General features: G+C 50.3%; 1 protein-coding gene across 1 annotated transcript in view; it reads right to left on the bottom strand.

Moving 5' to 3' along the window:
• Positions 1 to 20085, bottom strand: part of ERI3 (ERI1 exoribonuclease family member 3) — a 275711-nt gene that overhangs the window by 107913 nt on the left and 147713 nt on the right. Inside the window, exon 7 of the mRNA XM_040407389.1 lies at positions 19342 to 19441. Within this exon, the coding sequence (XP_040263323.1) occupies positions 19342 to 19441 (100 nt within the window). The remainder of the gene's footprint in view (positions 1 to 19341; positions 19442 to 20085) is intronic.

Genomic DNA, 20085 nt, shown 5'->3' with positions numbered 1-20085 from the left:
AAACTGCTAAATACATAAAGGGAATCAACAAGGTAAAAGAGGAGAGAAGATTTACAGGAAGAAAAACTGCTACAAGAGGACATAGTGTTAAATTAGAGGGGCAAAGGGTTAACAGTAATATCAGGAAGTATTACTTTACTGAGAGAGTAGTGGATGCATGGAATAGCCTTCCTGCAGAAGTGGTAGCTGCAAATACAGTGGAGGAGGTTAAGCATGCATGGGATAGGCATAAGGCCATCCTTCATATAAGATAGGGCCGGGGGCTATCCATAGTATTCAGTATATTGGGCAGACTAGATGGGCCAAATGGTTCTTATCTGCCGACACATTCCAGGTTTCTATGTGTGTAATTTTTTTGGTAAATAAATTCCATGAATCCATTTACAATGTCCGGCTCTTCCAGAGGTTTTTGTAAGATTATTGGGCAGTTTCTCTGCCTACAAGATATTATCACAGATGCTTGGTTTACTTTTGCAGTTCTCAAAACTGAATTTGACTCAGCAGAGATCACAGGCCTCTTCTTCACAGCAAAAATGTTATAACATGAACAGAGTTGAGAAAAATACCTTAAACCTAACTTCTACAAACCTATGAATGCAGAATCAACCTAATATGAAAAGTTGTTTAAATCTTCATCTACTTGCATATTATAAGTTATACCAGCAAGAATTAGTCTTTATGTAGAAAACTATGATTTAAATCAAATCCACCCTGCAGCAGGCAGACGTACGCTGCAGCGACCATTTATCTATTTCTAAGTAAATGAAGAGGGGGCTCACCACACGGACTTTACAGCATGGGGGGCACAAATCAGAATAGGAGCACAGTTTATCAGTGCACCAGGCTGAGGTGATAAACACCTCTAGATCCTGCAGGTAAAGTGGAGACATTTAGGGTTCATTCTGCTGTGTGACTCCAGGAGCACAACATACAAACTGGAAGCGAAAAACAGAAGTTACAGGAGCCTCAAAGGGCAAAAGCAGACTTAGAGGCGGACAGAGAATTCTGGAGGGGGCACAGGGGTCTTCAAAGTGGACAACTGGGTCTACAGAGGACAGAAGAGTCTCAAGGTGTATAGAGGAGTCTAGAAGGGCGCAGAGGATTCTGGAAGGGGACAGAGGATTCTGGAAAGGCACAGAGGATTCTGGATGGGGACAGAGGATTCTGGAAGGGGACAGAGGATTCTGGAAGGGGACAGAGGATTCTGGAAGGGGACAGAGGATTCTGGAAGGGGACAGAAGATTCTGGAAGGGGACAGAGGATTCTGGAAGGGGACAGAGGATTCTGGAATGGCACAGAGGATTCTGGAAGGGCACAGAGGATTCTGGAAAGGCAAAGAGGATTGTAGAAGGGGACAGAGGATTGTGGAAGGGCACAGAGGATTCTGGAAAGGCAAAGAGGATTGTAGAAGGGGACAGAGGATTGTGGAAGGGCACAGAGGATTCTGGACGAGGACAAAGGATTCTGGAAGGGGAAAGAGGATTCTGGAAGGGGGCAAAGGATTCTGGTAGGTGATAGAGGATTCAGGAAGGGGACAAAGGATTCTGGAAGGGCACAGAGGATTCTGGAAGGGCAAAGAGGATTCTGGAAGGGGACAGAGGATTGTGGAAGGGCACAGAGGAATCTGGAATGGCACAGAGGATTCTGGAAAGGGCACAGAGGATTCTCGAAGGGGACAGAGGTTTTTCAAAGGGGACAGAGGATTCTCGAAAGGGACAGAGCATTCTCAAAGGGGACAGAGGATTCTCGAAGGGGACAGAGGATTCTCAAAGGGGACAGAGGATTCTCAAAGGGGACAGAGGATTCTCAAAGGGGACAGAGGATTCTCAAAGGGGACAGAGGATTCTCAAAGGGGACAGAGGATTCTCAAAGGGGACAGAGGATTCTCAAAGGGGACAGAGGATTCTCAAAGGGGACAGAGGATTCTCAAAGGGGACAGAGGATTCTCAAAGGGGACAGAGGATTCTCAAAGGGGACAGAGGATTCTCGAAGAGAATTCTCAAAGGGGACAGAGGATTCTGGAAGGGCACAGAGTATTCTGAAAGGGCACAGAGGATTCTGGAAGGGGACAGATGATTCTGGAAGGGCACAGAGGATTCTGGAAGGGGACAAAGGATTCTGGAATGGCACAGAGGATTCTGAAAAGGGCACAGAGGATTCTGGAAGGGCAAAGAGGATTGTAGAAGGGGACAGAGGATTGTGGAAGGGCACAGAGGATTCTGGAAGAGGACAAAGGATTCTGGAAGGGGAAAGAGGATTCTGGAAGGGGACAAAGGATTCTGGAAGGGGACAGAGGATTCTTGAGGGAACAGTGGGGTCTGGAAGACACAGGGGAGTCTGGAAGTGGCCTATTTACCTATCCCTACTGAGAACACATGCATGCTTGGCCAAGCTAACTTTACACGTGTATGAGGGGGGGAGGGGGGGTGGTCAGAAGGTATACAACTGTTAAAGGGGTATTCCGGTTAGAAAAAGTAATCCTCTATTCACAGGATAGGAGATAACTATTAGATTTGTGGGGGTCACAGCGGTAGGACCCCCACAAACATGAAGACTCCTGATACCCCGTAGATCCTTCTCTGAAATGGATGGAGCAGCTAGTCGGAAAACGTGATGCCGATCCATTCAATTCTATGGGAGCGGTGTGCTCTGTCCATTTCAGAGGGGCTCCACGGGGTATGGGGCCCCCGTTCTCGTGATACCCTTTAACAGCTACTGAAGGTATTGGACACCTTTAGTGCCCGCTACAGAGTGTCCAGCAGCGAGAGGTTCCAGGCCGCTGAGCTCTCGCTCCTTCCTGCAGCACCTTCCCCATCGTACACTCCAACTTCATTATCCTGATCAGAGCTTTCATGCGGAGCACAGAAAGGCCGGCACCAATTAAGAGAAAGTTTCTTTTTTAAATCTTCTTTTTTCTCTTCCATGTAAAACAAGTTAATGGAGGTGAAGCATCTTCAAGTCCGGCTTAATCAAGGAAGGATCCAGCAGACTCGGAGGCAGAAGGTCACCGTGGTGAACAGACGCTCTCGTTAACTCCACGTTAAGGGAGGGCCGCACCGCAGGAGCGCAGTGGAAGCAAGAAACAAGGCCAATGCTCCTCAGCGTGTCCTCATTCCAGCGCCGTGCTGCAGCTTTGTCAGGAGCGCGGTGTTATTAGTCCTGGAGGAGCTCACCTCTCCGAGCACTTCCCTTCCTAATGATCTGACACCAATGGGGGGAAATACAGGACTGCTCCAGAAGGCACCACATGTGGCCAATGGTTTGTGTTTCAGACCCAAAATCAGTGACTCAATGGTGGAGGGATTCAGCCGGATCCAAATGGGTCACAGGCCACGAGGGATTCCAGTGCAATGAGGGCAGCGTGGAATTGTCACCAGAACCCACCCATATCTGAACAGTCCTCAACAAGATCCAAAGTGACGGCTGCCTAACAACAGCTTGTGGATATCCAAGGGACCCAATCCTCCCCCGTTTCTTCTGAACATGTCTTAGACTCCTCCCTCTGCTGCATGTATGTGAGGCTCCTCCCCTTTCTTCTGCACATGTGTCAGACTCCTCCCCCTTTCTTCTGCACAGTTGTCAGACTCCTCCCCCTTTCCCTTTGAACAGTTGTCAGACCTTTCCCTCTTTTCTTCTGCACAGGTGTCAGACAACCCCCTTTTCTTCTACACAGATAACAGACGACTCCTCTTTCTTGTGTATGTGTCAGACTCCTCCCCTTTCCTCCCGCGCAGGCGTCATGTGCACACAGAAAAGCTCCGCCCAAGGATGCAGATAAATGCTGCATTATGGGAGCTATATATTAGAACAGCTTTCTACATTTTGCAGAATCACCCATACAATGGTAGCTTGCGGTTGGGGGGTCAGTGTAACATTGTGAGGAGGGCTCCTTTAAGAACTCGCCATTTCTCTTTAACCTTCATGGAAATTAATCACATGCAGATGGCGGCACTGACATATTGACATGAGCTTCAGGAAGCAAACAGCCCAGACCCCGACCATCAGAGCGGCAGGGCACGGCGGCGTCTCCCCGTCCTCTGACATCCTCGTGTCTCACCTTGAACTGCCATTGCCGATAATGACTTGTGAATATTGATGAGGACGAGGCTTTGCTGGAATATGCTGTGGGGTGACTGTCGTCTGCTGGTGTGAGAGCGCAACCAGAGACTGCCGGTGACACGAACACTCCGACTCAGCTGCTAATGTAACAGAGCACCAGATGTGAAGATGACGTGTCTGCTCCACGCATAGAAAACAACGCAAAGGAGGACGGAAGCAACTCCACCGAAGAAAGAAGGAGGAAGAAAAGCCAGGAAACTCAAGAGACTAAGAAAAACTGACTAATTACTAGAATAAAAACTAGAGGTTCCTCCACATCTCATATTCAAGTCAATGGACAGAGACCGTACATGGGGGGTAATCCAGAGACCGCAAACGTGGAACATCAACCGCACACTGAAAACAATGACGTTCTTATTCAGGAAATTTGGAATTATGACTATTACTAAACCTCAGTTACATCCTGTATTACTCTCCAGAGCTGCACTCACTGTTCTGCGGGTGCAGTCACTGTGTACATACATTACTTATCCTGTACTGATCCTGAGTTACATCCTGTATTATACTCCAGAGCTGCACTCACTATTCTGCTGGTGCAGGCTCTGTGTACATACATTACTTATCCTGTACTGATCCTGAGTTACATCCTGTATTATACTCCAGAGCTGCACTCACTATTCTGCGGGTGCAGACACTGTGTACATACATTACTTATCCTGTACTGATCCTGAGTTACATCCTGTATTATACTCCAGAGCTGCACTCACTATTTTGCTGGTGCAGTCACTGTGTACATACATTACTTATCCTGTACTGGTCCTGAGTTACATCCTGTATTATACCCTAGAGCTGCACTCACTATTATGTTGGTGCAGTCACTGTGTACATACATTACTTATCCTGTACTGATCCTGAGTTAAATCCTGTATTATACTCCAGAGCTGCTCTCACTATTCTGCAGGTGCAGTCACTGTGTACATACATTACTTATCCTGTACTGATCCTGAGTCATATCCTGTATTATACTCCAGAGCTGCACTCACTATTCTGCTGGTGCAATCACTGTGTACATACATTACTTATCCTGTACTGATCCTGAGTTAAATCCTGTATTATACTCCAGAGCTGCACTCACTATTCTGCTGGTGCAGTCACCGTGTACATACATTACTTATCCAGTACTGATCCTGAGTTACATCATGTATTATACTCCAGAGCTGCACTCACTATTCTGCTGGTGCAGTCACTGTGTAGATACATTACTTATCCTGTATTAATCCTGAGTTACATCCTGTATTATACTCCAGAGCTGCACTCACTATTCTGCTGGTGCAGTCACTGTGTACATACATTACTTATCCTGTACTGACCCTGAGTTACATCCTGTATTATACCCCAGAGCTGCACTCACTATTCTGCTGGTGCAGTCACTGTGTACATACATTACTTATCCTGTACTGATCCTGAGTTACATCCTGCATTATACTCCAGAGCTGCACTCACTATTCTGCTGGTGCAGTCACTGTGTACATACATTACTTATCCTGTACTGATCCTGAGTTACATCCTGTATTATACTCCAGAGCTGCACTCACTATTCTGCTGGTGCAGTCACTGTGTAGATACATTACATATCCTGTACTGATCCTGAGTTACATCCTGTATTATACTCCAGAGCTGCACTCACTATTCTGCTGGTGCAGTCACTGTGTACATACATTACTTATCCTGTACTGATCCTGAGATACATCCTGTATTATACTCCAGAGCTGCACTCACTATTCTGCTGGTGCAGTCACTGTGTACATACATTACTTATCCTGTACTGATCCTGAGTTACATCCTGTATTATACTCCAGAGCTGCACTCACTATTCTGTTGGTGCAGTCACTGTGTACATACATTACTTATCCTGTACTGATCCTGAGTTACATCCTGTATTATACTCCAGAGCTGCACTCACTATTCTGCTGGTGGAGTCACTGTGTACATACATTACTTATCCTGTACTGATCCGGAGTATCATCCTGTATTATACTCCAGAGCTGCACTCACTATTCTGTTGGTGCAGTCACTGTGTACATACATTACTTATCCTGTACTGATCCTGAGTTACATCCTGTATTATACTCCAGAGCGGCACTCACTTTTCTGCTGGTGGAGTCACTGTGTACATACATTACTTATCCTGTATTAATCCTGAGTTACATCCTGTATTATACTCCAGAGCTGCACTCACTATTCTGCTGGTGCAGTCACTGTGTACATACATTACTTATCCTGTACTGACCCTGAGTTACATCCTGTATTATTCCCCAGAGCTGCACTCACTATTCTGCTGGTGCAGTCACTGTGTACATAGATTACTTATCCTGTACTGATCCTGAGTTACATCCTGCATTATACTCCAGAGCTGCACTCACTATTCTGCTGGTGCAGTCACTGTGTACATACATTACTTATCCTGTACTGATCCTGAGTTACATCCTGTATTATACTCCAGAGCTGCACTCACTATTCTGCTGGTGCAGTCACTGTGTAGATACATTACTTATCCTGTACTGATCCTGAGTTACATCCTGTATTATACTCCAGAGCTGCACTCACTATTCTGCTGGTGCAGTCACTGTGTACATACATTACTTATCCTGTACTGATCCTGAGTTACATCCTGGTATTATACTCCAGAGCTGCACTCACTATTCTGCTGGTGCAGTCACTGTGTACATACATTACTTATCCTGTACTGATCCTGCGTTACATCCTGTATTATACTCCAGAGCTGCACTCACTATTCTGCTGGTGGAGTCACTGTGTACATACATTACTTATCCTGTACTGATCCGGAGTATCATCCTGTGTTATACTCCAGAGCTGCACTCACTATTCTGTTGGTGCAGTCACTGTGTACATACATTACTTATCCTGTACTGATCCTGAGTTACATCCTGTATTATACTCCAGAGCGGCACTCACTATTCTGCTGGTGGAGTCACTGTGTACATACATTACTTATCCTGTACTGATCCGGAGTATCATCCTGTATTATACTCCAGAGCTGCACTCACTATTCTGCTGGTGCAGTCACTGTGTACATACATTACTTATCCTGTACTGACCCTGAGTTACATCCTGTATGATACTCCAGAGCTGCACTCACTATTCTGCTGGTGCATTCACTGTGTACATACATTACTTATCCTGTACTGATCCTGAGTTACATCCTGTATTATACTCCAGAGCTGCACTCACTATTCTGCTGGTGCAGTCACTGTGTACATACATTACTTATCCTGTACTGATCCGGAGTATCATCCTGTGTTATACTCCAGAGCTGCACTCACTATTCTGTTGGTGCAGTCACTGTGTACATACATTACTTATCCTGAGTTACATCCTGTATTATACTCCAGAGCTGCACTCACTATTCTGCTGGTGCAGTCTCTGTGTACATACATTACTTATCCTGTACTGATCCTGAGTTACATCCTGTATTATACTGCAGAGCTGCACTCAATATTCTGCTGGTGCAGTCACTGTGTACATACATTACTTATCCTGTACTGATCCTGAGTTACATCCTATATTATACTCCAGAGCTGCACTCACTATTCTGCTGGTGCAGTCACTGTGTACATACATTACTTATCCTGTACTGATCCTGAGTTACATCCTGTATTATACTCCAGAGCTGCACTCACTATTCTGCTGGTGCAGTCACTGTGTACATACATTACTTATCCTGTACTGATCCTGAGTTACATCCTGTATTATACTCCAGAGCTGCACTCACTATTCTGCTGGTGCAGTCACTGTGTACATACATTACTTATCCTGTACTGATCCTGAGTTACATCCTGTATTATACTCCAGAGCTGCAATCACTATTCTGCTGGTGCAGTCACTGTGTACATACATTACTTTTCCTGTACTGATCCTGAGTTACATCCTGTAATCCTTATTCTGGCGGGGCCCTGGCGATGCCTCCATGGAGGGGACGCTGCAGCGCTGGGAGGACGGGGGTCTGACAGGCGGGGAAGTGGTTAATGTGCTGGCGGTGGCAGTGAGGAGGAGGACGGGTCAGCAGTAATGTGCGCCCTCTACCCCCCAACCCTGGGCTCTATCTGCAAGTAATAATTTTGCTGACATTGATTAGGCGGTGTGCGCGGCATCGCTGGGGCTGAGATAGGAAGCAGACAGCAACAGATCAATGATAGTTACACCGCCAGAGACACCTATTAACCCCCACAGCCGAGCCTGCGCCTCGTGCCTCATGTAGGCGCCTAATTGAGGCAGAATATTTCTATTGTTCAAGGTGAATAGCCAACATGACAGACACCGAGAAGGATGAGCGAAATCACAGCGAGAATTACAGGAGCCCCCTGAGGACCCTCCGCAGGGGCAGCAACGTCACTGGCTCTTATACCGCCCTATAACCCTGCACATCCAGGGCCTCCTGATTCATGAACAGAATGTAAGAACTACAGTAAAGACTGACACATAAGCAGCGCAGTCCAAATCTATGACATTTTCTAAATCTTCCCATGCTGTCAGTGAATGGGAAGTTTACTGTTTACATACAAAAGCTGGGAACCCATCCTGACCTAGTTCTGCTCACACAGCTGAGGGTTTGTCACAGTTGTATCCAGCAGTCTAAACAATATTCCTTGTGCTAAGTATCCTGGGCTCCAATCTGATCCGTATTACCTGTGCTGACACACTGTAACAAGCACACCGCACAGGAGAGAGACTTGTGCTGCCACTGAGGACTGTGTGACCAGGACAAGGTCAGGACGTTCCCATTCACTGACAGCAGGCAGAGATCTTGTCCATCAGAAAGAGGCAGACCTTTTGATTATGCAATGATGACTGGGCACTGGCCCTTTAAGCATTTCATGGCGGAGGTGCTCTGTAAAGCCGGTGCTGTGCCCCCGTGCCGCACGTCTCGCCCCACGGCAGAAAGGTATCCTAATTACGTGAGCGCTGCAGCAGCAGAGGTGGCGGGAGCGGAGCCGCTGTCAGCTGTCTCTTCTCCGCTGTCACCCGGCGGTGACACCTCTCAGGCTGGTTAATGAGAAACATGTCACCCAGTTAATGTGCTCTGACTGTCCGATGACGGACCGATGTCCCACCTGCCGCCCCCCCTCCCCCTGCGATCCTGTATCCGCCATCCCTGGCTGAGCAGGGGTTAAGAGCGCTGTCTGACAAGGCGCAGGAGCTTTACATCACCGCACTGGCTCTGAGGACTCAGGTGTGACCCTCCCTGCCCCCGGCTGACAGCTCTAACTACTGAGATAGCGACCGGGGCCTCCGACGTTATCATGCACGAATTTAGAATCAGAAGAAATGGCGCACGTGAGGCATTTCTTACCTCATGGCTCTTGTAAACTTACAATAAGTTACATACAGTCAGGTCCATAAATATTGGGACATGGACACAATTCTAACATTTTTGGCTCTATACATCACCACAATGGATGTGAGATGTAACGGACAAGATGTGCTTTACCTGCAGACTGTCAGCTGTAATCTGAGGGGATTTACATCCAAATCAGGTGAACGGTGCAGGAATTACAGCAGTTACATCTGTGCCTCCTACTTGTTAAGGGACCAGAAGTAATGGGACAATTGGCTTCTCGGCTGTTCCATGGCCAGGTGTGTGTTATTGCCGCATTATCCCAATTACAATGAGCAGATAAAAGGTCCAGAGGTCATTTCACGTCTGCTATCTGCATTTGGAATCTGTTGCTGTCAACTCTCAAGATGAGATCTAAAGAGCTGTCACTATCAGTGAAGCCATCATTAGGCTGAAAAAACACTACAAGCCCATCAGAGAGATAGCAAGAACATTAGGCGCGGCCAAAACAACTGCCTGGAACATTCTTAAAAAGAAGGAACGCACCGGTGAGCTCAGCAACACCAAAAGACCCGGAAGACCACGGAAAACAACTGGTGGATGAGCGAAGAATTCATTCCCTGGTGAAGAAAACGCCCTTCACAACAGTTGGCCAGACCAAGAACACTCTCCAGGAGGTAGGTGTATGTGTGTCAGTCAACCATCAGGAGAAGACTTCACCAGAGTGAATACAGAGGGTTCACCACAAGATGGAAACCATTGGTGAGCCTCAAAAACAGGAAGGCCAGATTAGAGTTTGCCAAACGACATCTAAAAAATCCTTCACAGTTCCGGAACAACATCCTATGGACAGATGAGACCAAGATCAACTTGTACCAGAGTGATGGGAAGAGAAGAGTATGGAGAAGGAAAGGAGCTGCTCATGATCCTAAGCATACCACCTCATCATAATCATAGCATGTGCTCCCCAGCACTGCAACATAATCATAGTATGTGCTCCCCAGAACTGCAACATAATCATAGTATGTGCTCCCCAGCACTGCAACATAATCATAGTATGTGCTCCCCAGCACTGCAACATAATCATAGTATGTGCTCCCCAGCACTGCAACATAATCATAGTATGTGCTCCCCAGCACTGCAACATAATCATAGTATGTGCTCCCCAGTACTGCAAGATAATCATAGCATGTGCTCCCCAGCACTGCAACATAATCATAGTATGTGCTCCCCAGAACTGCAACATAATCATAGTATTATGGGGTCCGGTGTGACTGGTATACAGCAGGAACATACCCTAGTCATTAACCACAATGGTAAAATAAACCGTGCACTACGCATTTTTGCAGTGGTTTACTGTATAAGAAAGTGGAGTTTGCATGCACTACACTGGCGGGGATCACTTTTGGCCTCTGACAGGGGAATAGTGTCCCTGGGCTACTTCTGGCGTACACAGCAGCAGCTCTCCCGGTGCATATGGCGACAATGGGTGAAAAACTAAATGTGCACAGACCCTGAATGGCGCTCCCCTGCGTCCCGAGCTCTGCTCTCCAGCACTTGTAGCTTACAGAAATCAGTTATATGCGGTGGCGTCCATCTGGATGACAGGCAGCGACCCCAGAATGGTGCATCAGACACCAGTAGCCACAGCAGGAGGAGCCCAGGGGTCTTCAGGGGCCACAGGAGTGTCAGTGGATGTCCCGCACTCGGTGCCTCAGCTCATGCACTTAGTAAATGCGTTTCCCTCCCTGTGTGCGGAGCGGACGCTGCCGTCTCCAGCAGTAGTTAATTAGAATGGTGTCACTAAGTGAATGCAGCTCTCCTGCACTCTGACAGCCGCTCACCCCTGACCCCGGGGGTCCCGCACACAATCCACATCAGACTAGTGCAGTGTGACCCTTTTAACACACACAGTAAACTCCCGGCACATCCAGTTGAAGCTCATTAAAGCTGTCTACTCTGCGAGCATCCCATTAACCTCCTCATTCAGGAGAGAAGCCGCACAGGCCATTTATTCTGCCGCCCCCGCTGCTGCGCCTAATTAATACTCTGCATTGTGAACACTACGCCACCCCAACCTCCCCGCACCCAGATAAAGACAGCAGCCGACCCCGGGAGCAGGGCATCTTGTAAGGGTGAAGGCTACCAGGGTAACAATAGCTGCAACAGTAACCAAGGGGTTAACCCCCCCTAACAAGGTAAGGTTACAGAGAGGAGCTGCACAGGGGCCGGCGGGCGCCATGGTCTGCGATCACTCACCTCCAGGGACCCCACTCCTGGGGAGTAATCATCGTCCACATAGAAATAGCGAAAATCCCATTTTGTTGAGTGTTTGTTACAATGTGTCAGTGCTGGTAAGAGAAGGATCTGCACGGATACACTGTAAGGAACTCAATCACTAATGACGCCATTACATTGTCACTTAAAAGGACACTCTCCCACTCCTGTGTGTGTCAGTCTACACTGTAGTTATGTCATTCTACTAATGAATCGATAAGCTCTGGATGAACACCCTCAGATAGGGGAGACCATATGTAATCAGATGAATTTGGATTATCACCAGTAAGATAGCTGCATCTATAGGGGCTCCTGGGAGGGCTGGGGTCTATAGGTGCTTCTGGGTGGGATCTATAGGGGCTCCTGGGAGGGCTGGGATCTATAGGCTCTCCGGGGAGGGCTGGGATCTATAGGTGCTTCTGGGGGGAATCTATAGGGGCTCCTGGAGTGGGGCTGGGATCTATGGGGGCCCCTGAGGACTAGGATATCTAGCGACTCCCGAGGGCAGTACATTATAACTGAGGTTGCCCCGTACATTTATAGCCTCTGACATTAACTATTGCCGCTATCATTTCCTGCTCATCTCCTCCGCGCATCGCCTCCGATGTTCTGCAGAAAAGTTTGTGATGAGAAGTTTCCCAACATCTGCAGGTGGAAAGGTCTCGGCTTCATATATGGAAATAAGCAGATAGAAGCCATTATCTGCCGATCCCTCTATTGTACGCCACGGATAATGGCGCCTTCGCCGCCGCCGCGCAGGTGACTCCTGCCACTCACACAAATCCTTTTTCCTTCCAGCTCTTATCTCGCCATCTTCTCTCTTTCCTATTATGCAGAAGGTTTTTTCTCTTCAAGGACGAGCAAAGAAGATGACGGGAGAAGTAAAGGCATCTTATTTGCGTCTGTGGCGCGCCCGCCATATTCCGCTGCCCGTGACAGACATTAAACGGTTTTCCGTCAGTGAAATCCTCTCTTCATTTTTCAGACTCTCGCTCAAAAGCCCCGGCACATGATAAATACACAAATTCCATATGAAGATTAGACGGTAAATCTTCAGGAAAGTTACCACGACTTCAGTCTCTGCAGAGCGACTCCAAACAAAGGACACGGGACACACGCATGAGGCCACGCATTACATGCGATTTCAGTCATGTGACTTAATTCAACAACCACAAGCAACACTCACCGCGGCCAACACTCACCCTCACCACAAGCAATACTCACCACGGCCCACACCACTTACCACGGCCCACACCACTTACCACGGCCCACACCACTTACCACGGCCCACACCACTTACCACGGCCCACACCACTTACCACGGCCCACACCACTTACCACGGCCCACACTTACCACAACCACAGCCAACACCAATTACAATCAACACTAACCACAGCAACCAACATCGACCCAACCCCCCACCAACCACAACCCACACACACCAACCATTATTTGCACAGAATGGCGCTGATCATTTAAATGAATGCATTCCTATGAGACTCGATGAGGAGCAGCTGCGGGACCCTAGGATGGGTCGGATGGGTGAGCAGTACTGGGGGATCTGATATTAGTGCCAGAGGTGCCAAATCTAAGGGTTTGGAAAAAGGAACATATGCGCAAAAATAGAAGGACCTATGACACTGGTTATCCTGAGCCTTCTGTTTCCTGAATAGAATGCTAGAACTCCAGTGAGTACTGACCCAGGCAGAGCAATAGAAGAGAGTGATGGGGCAGGGGTGACTCAGGGGCTCAGATCATGATGCAGATTTCAGAAGTACAAAAACCGGATGCAGGGCGCATGGTCTGCGGCTGCGCCCCAGGCTGATGTCGCTGCCCGTGTGGATCCATCTTCCTCGATTCATGCAGGATGAATGATCCCGGCCTCCTCCTTTCATCCATTTCCAGATTATCTCGGCGGCTCATGATGTCATCAGCCATTATTCGCTCTCCGGTAGATAAATACCCGACTTACATCATCCGCCCGTGACATGCCAAAAATCTCCAAACGGCCGCTCTCAGGAGTAATGTCCGAGATCCATCACCGGCGCATACACAAAGTGTTTACTTCCCAGCAATTACTTATCTGTGCAATCACCGGAGCGGCCGCCATCACAATACCGCCACCGCGATAGATGGAAGAACACCGCATTTACCAGACGATGCATCTCTGCTTAATGTGACCAATAAATGTGATGAGCAGCAGAAGCCTTCCTCTGCCCGGAGACCAAGGAAGGGATCTGAAGAAGAAGATCCCAGAAGATAAAGCTGATGTTTAGTTCTGGTCACTACCTCTGCTTGCTGCCAGTTACTTTCTTCACAGTCAGCTGCTTTTAGTTCAGCTGCCTTGTCTACTGGAGTGTAACGGGTCCTGCACAGCGTAATACAGCATTTCAAACCCACATCCATGTGCAGGTATCCTAAGGAAGACCGAGCCCAACTCCCTGCCATATCGGAGGCTTCTGTTCTGTCCCTGCACCATGCTTTACAGTGCAGCTCTGCTCCATTGGGGCACAACTATAATCAGTGACTCCAGCTCAGCTGCATTGTCTGTTGGAGTCTGAGGGAGTCTGGAATCTACTTCCTGCCTCATCAGAGGCTTCTGTTCTGCCCCTGCACCATGCTTAGTACTGAAGCTTTGCTCTTTCAGACCAGCTGCTGTGTACACAGGTGATTTCGGGTTAGAGAATTAAATATAAACTACAAGCAATAAGACGACCTGGAAATTACTGCATGCAGATTGCAGGAGCCTCAATAAGGGGGAGGAGCTTCAATAAGGGGAGGGGTATAAATAAGATTCAGATGATGAGAGATACTGCCCGTGACGGATTGCCGCTCGCGGGTCACTAGTACCCCGGCTGCCTCATCCTTCTGGGCCACCTCTATATGTACAGTCCAGGGCAGGAGGAGGGAGGCTCCTGTGATGTCCCGGGCCCTAGACTCCGCACCTCCATTCCAGGGGCCGATCACTCATTTCTTGGATACATTAACTGCAGGAAGCATCAATTAAAGCATTGATTGCAGAAGTGCTGGGAACTCTGGGCGGGTAATGGGCCGTGTCCCAAGCTGCGGGCTGGAGGTAAGAGACGCCTCGCACGCAGCTCCGCTGACAAGTGATGGATATGGTGACTCACTTATAACTGGAAACCCCATAACTGCCTCCTGAGGATGAAAAGCAGGTCACCCGGGTCACCATGTGAACCTATGGCCACATAGTGCTTCCAGGCAGAGCCCCGTGCCAGCACCGCAGTCATCCCCAGACGATTTATGAAGAGCGGTGGACGATCTGCTAAGGGCCGGCCCACCACACAATCCAAGGGTCAGCAGCACAGATACACCGCGCACTCCGGGAGTCAGCAGCACAGATACACCGCGCACTCTGGGGGTCAGCAGCACAGATACACCGCGCACTCTGGGGGTCAGCAGCACAGATACACCGCGCACTCTGGGGGTCAGCAGCACAGATACACTGCACAATCCATGGGTCAGCAGCACAGATACACCGCGCACTCTGGGGGTCAGCAGCACAGATACACCGCGCACTCCGGGAGTCAGCAGCACAGATACACCGCGCACTCTGGGGGTCAGCAGCACAGATACACCGCGCACTCTGGGTGTCAGCAGCACAGATACACCGCGCACTCTGGGGGTCAGCAGCACAGATACACCGCGCACTCTGGGGGTCAGCAGCACAGATACACCGCACACTCTGGGGGTCAGCAGCACAGATACACCGCGCACTCTGGGTGTCAGCAGCACAGATACACCGCGCACTCTGGGGGTCAGCAGCACAGAGACACCGCGCACTCTGGGGGTCAGCAGCACAGATACACCGCGCACTCTGGGGGTCAGCAGCACAGATACACCGCGCACTCTGGGTGTCAGCAGCACAGATACACCGCGCACTCTGGGGGTCAGCAGCACAGATACACCGCACACTCTGGGGGTAAGCAGCACAGATACACTGCACAATCCATGGGTCAGCAGCACAGATACACCGCGCACTCTGGGGGTCAGCAGCACAGATACACCCGCACTCTGGGTGTCAGCAGCACAGATACACCGCGCACTCTGGGTGTCAGCAGCACAGATACACCGCGCACTCTGGGGGTCAGCAGCACAGATACACCGCGCACTCTGGGTGTCAGCAGCACAGATACACCGCGCACTCTGGGGGTCAGCAGCACAGATACACCGCGCACTCTGGGGGTCAGCAGCACAGATACACCGCACACTCTGGGGGTCAGCAGCACAGATACACCGCGCACTCCGGGAGTCAGCAGCACAGATAAACCGCGCACTCTGGGTGTCAGCAGCACAGATACACCGCGCACTCTGGGTGTCAGCAGCACAGATAAACCGCGCACTCTGGGTGTCAGCAGCACAGATACACCGCGCACTCTGGGTGTCAGCAGCACAAATAAACCGCACACTCTGGGGGTCAGCAGCACAGATACACCGCGCACTCCGGGTGTCAGCAGCACAGATACACCGCGCACTCTGGGTGTCAGCAGCACAGATACACCGCGCACTCCGGGAGTCAGCAGCACAGATAAACCGCGCACTCTGGGTGTCAGCAGCACAGATACACCGTGCACTCCGAGGGTCAGCATCACAGATACATCGTGCACTCCGGGAGTCAGCAGCACAGATACACCGCGCACTCTGGGTGTCAGCAGCACAGATACACCGCGCACTCTGGGTGTCAGCAGCACAGATACACCGCGCACTCTGGGTGTCAGCAGCACAGATACACCACGCACTCTGGGTGTCAGCAGCACAGATAAACCGCGCACTCTGGGGGTCAGCAGCACAGATACACCGTGCACTCTGGGTGTCAGCAGCACAGATACACAGCGCACTCTGGGTGTCAGCAGCACAGATACACCGCGCACTCTGGGTGTCAGCAGCACAGATACACCGCGCACTCTGGGTGTCAGCAGCACAGATACACCACGCACTCTGGGTGTCAGAGCAGCACAGATACACCGCGCACTCCGGGAGTCAGCAGCACAGATACAACGCAAACTCTGGGTGTCAGCAGCACAGATACACCGCGCACTCTGGGTGTCAGCAGCACAGATACACCACGCACTCTGGGAGTCAGCAGCACAGATTCACCGCGCACTCTGGGGGTCAGCAGCACAGATACACCGCGCACTCCGGGAGTCAGCAGCACAGATACACCGCGCACTCCGGGAGTCAGCAGCACAGATACACCGCACACTCTGGGTGTCAGCAGCACAGATACACCCTGCACTCCGGGAGTCAGCAGCACAGATACACCCTGCACTCCGGGAGTCAGCAGCACAGATACACCGCGCACTCTGGGTGTCAGCAGCACAGATACACCGTGCACTCTGGGTGTCAGCAGCACAGATACACCGCGCACTCTGGGAGTCAGCAGCACAGATACACCGCGCACTCTGGGTGTCAGCAGCACAGATACACCGCGCACTCTGGGTGTGAGCAGCACAGATACACCGCACACTCCGGGAGTCAGCAGCACAGATACACCGCGCACTCTGGGTGTCAGCAGCACAGATACACCGCGCACTCTGGGTGTGAGCAGCACAGATACACCACGCACTCTGGGAGTCAGCAGCACAGATACACCGCGCACTCCGAGGGTCAGCAGCACAGATACACCGTGCACTCCGAGGGTCAGCAGCACAGATACACCATGCACTCCGAGGGTCAGCAGCACAGATACACCGTGCACTCTGGGTGTCAGCAGCACAGATACACCGCGCACTCTGGGTGTGAGCAGCACAGATACACCGCGCACTCCGGGAGTCAGCAGCACAGATACACCGCGCACTCTGGGTGTCAGCAGCACAGATACACCGCGCACTCTGGGTGTCAGCAGCACAGATACACCGCGCACTCTGGGTGTGAGCAGCACAGATACACCGCGCACTCCGGGAGTCAGCAGCACAGATACACCGCGCACTCTGGGTGTCAGCAGCACAGATACACCGCGCACTCTGGGTGTGAGCAGCACAAATACACCGCGCACTCCGGGAGTCAGCAGCACAGATGCACCGCGCACTCTGGGTGTCACCAGCACAGATACACCGCGCACTCTGGGTGTGAGCAGCACAGATACACCACGCACTCTGGGAGTCAGCAGCACAGATACACCGCGCACTCCGAGGGTCAGCAGCACAGATACACCGTGCACTCCGAGGGTCAGCAGCACAGATACACCGTGCACTCCGAGGGTCAGCAGCACAGATACACCGTGCACTCCGAGGGTCAGCAGCACAGATACACCGCAAAATGGGAGTCAGCAGCACAGATACACCGCGCACTCCGGGAGTCAGCAGCACAGATACACCGTGCACTCTGGGTGTCAGCAGCACAGAGACACCGCGCACTCCGAGGGTCAGCAGAACAGATACACCACGCACTCTGGGAGTCAGCAGCACAGATACACCGTGCACTCCGAGGGTCAGCAGAACAGATACACCGCGCACTCTGGGAGTCAGCAGCACAGATACACCGCGCACTCTGGGTGTCAGCAGCACAGATACACCGTGCACTCTGGGAGTCAGCAGCACAGATACACCGTGCACTCCGAGGGTCAGCAGAACAGATACACTGCACAATCCATGGGTCAGCAGAACAGATACACCGCGCACTCCGAGGGTCAGCAGAACAGATACACCACGCACTCTGGGAGTCAGCAGCACAGATACACCGTGCACTCTGAGGGTCAGCAGAACAGATACACTGCACAATCCATGGGTCAGCAGAACAGATACACCGCGCACTCTGGGTTTCAGCCAGCAGCACAGATACACTGGAGACGCTGACCGCCACACACCAAAACGGGAGTGATGTCTGTCCTTCTCATATATCCAGCAGCCAATCTGAGAGCAGCAGATACTCCATCAGACAAGGCAGCTAAGCCAGAGTCACTGACAATAGGTGTCCTGATGGAGCAGAACTAAACACTGGGATGGGAAGACAATTTTATTTTGCTTCTTTTACCTGGTGCCAAGGGAGGATAGAGCGCAACGGTGGCGGTGGAAACTGAACTTTCTGCAGGCTTGTGGCTTGACAGTCACACTCCATATGAAGGTGGAGGAGGGGTAATACAATGGGGATGAGGGATAACACAATAAGGTACAGGGGTAACACAATGGGGTTGAGGGATAACACAAGGGAGCGAGAGGCTGAGCCAAAATCTATCACAGGGTGAGGATCGGTCAGAACCAATGAGACTCCACAACACAATGGTGCACTTGGAACCGAAATGATGGACGTATGAAACGGAGAAGTCAGGTCTTGGGTTTTCAGGGTGCAGTGATATCCTGGCTGCGGCTGTCACGTGGGTGCTGTCAGTGGCGGCACCTCTAGGGCTCTCCCCACACGCCATTTAAATGGATACCAGCTCCAAGCCCAAACCAAATTTTAATGCAAGTCCTGTCAATAACACTGGGGGGTGTCCCCCAGAGCAGGCGCTCTAATTAAACGCTGCTGTGAATAATTCATCTCCTTAACATCTATTGATTTCAGAGTTTTTGTGGCGAGAGGCTGAGAAGAATTAACCCTCACCCTGACGGTGGTGGGTGCCAGCTGAGCAGGTGGGTGGACATGGAGCTGCATGTATCATACTTACACTGCACGCAGTGGCGGCACTCACCTATTCCGCTGTGGGGTCGCCCTATGTGCTGCAGGCTCATGCCCTTATTCATGTCTAGGAGTCCGTTCTTCGGCCAAGTACCGATAGCGAAGCTGTACGCCTGGGGAGAGAGACGAGAGTTAGGGCACTGCGGCAAAAGGGGCAACACACTGAGAAATTCCGAGGGTCACAGGCACAGGTGCCGCATAACTGGGTGGTTATAGTAAATACAACAGGACACATGAGAGGATCCAAAGATATAATGCTACAGAGACACTTCATCGGTAACCGCTTCTCATCATCGCTGACATGACAAGTGCCGGAAGTTCTGGATTATCAGACACCAGATAAAAGGAATTTCACAGGATCACACACATAAAGTACAAATCATCATCCAGATATTCAAATACACAGAACCAAAGAGTGGACGGAGCCCGGAGTAAAGAGATGTATAATCTGCAGAAAAGACGCTGATAGCCATAGAACACCCCCCCCAAATCTGGTCAGCTTTTTCTTATCTGTCTCTAGGAAAGTTGGGTGACAACCACGCTGGCAGTTTTGACCCATTTGCCTTTGCAGGAATCTGGGGAAGCTGGGTTATACCCAGAACTAGTAATATTGACTGATGTAAGGTTACAACAGCCAGAACGTGATGCCGGGAGTCAATCACCACAAATCTGAAAAAGCATTTTAGTATTTCTGAGGCAAGAAAAAGTTTCTTCATTTTTTACCTCCTAGGTGCTGCTGCGAGCAGATCTGGACAGA

Source organism: Bufo bufo, chromosome 9, assembly GCF_905171765.1.
Source record: "Bufo bufo chromosome 9, aBufBuf1.1, whole genome shotgun sequence".
NCBI lineage: Eukaryota > Metazoa > Chordata > Amphibia > Anura > Bufonidae > Bufo > Bufo bufo.
Note: the sequence above shows the minus strand (reverse complement) of the source record. Positions and strands in the feature narration are given on the sequence as shown.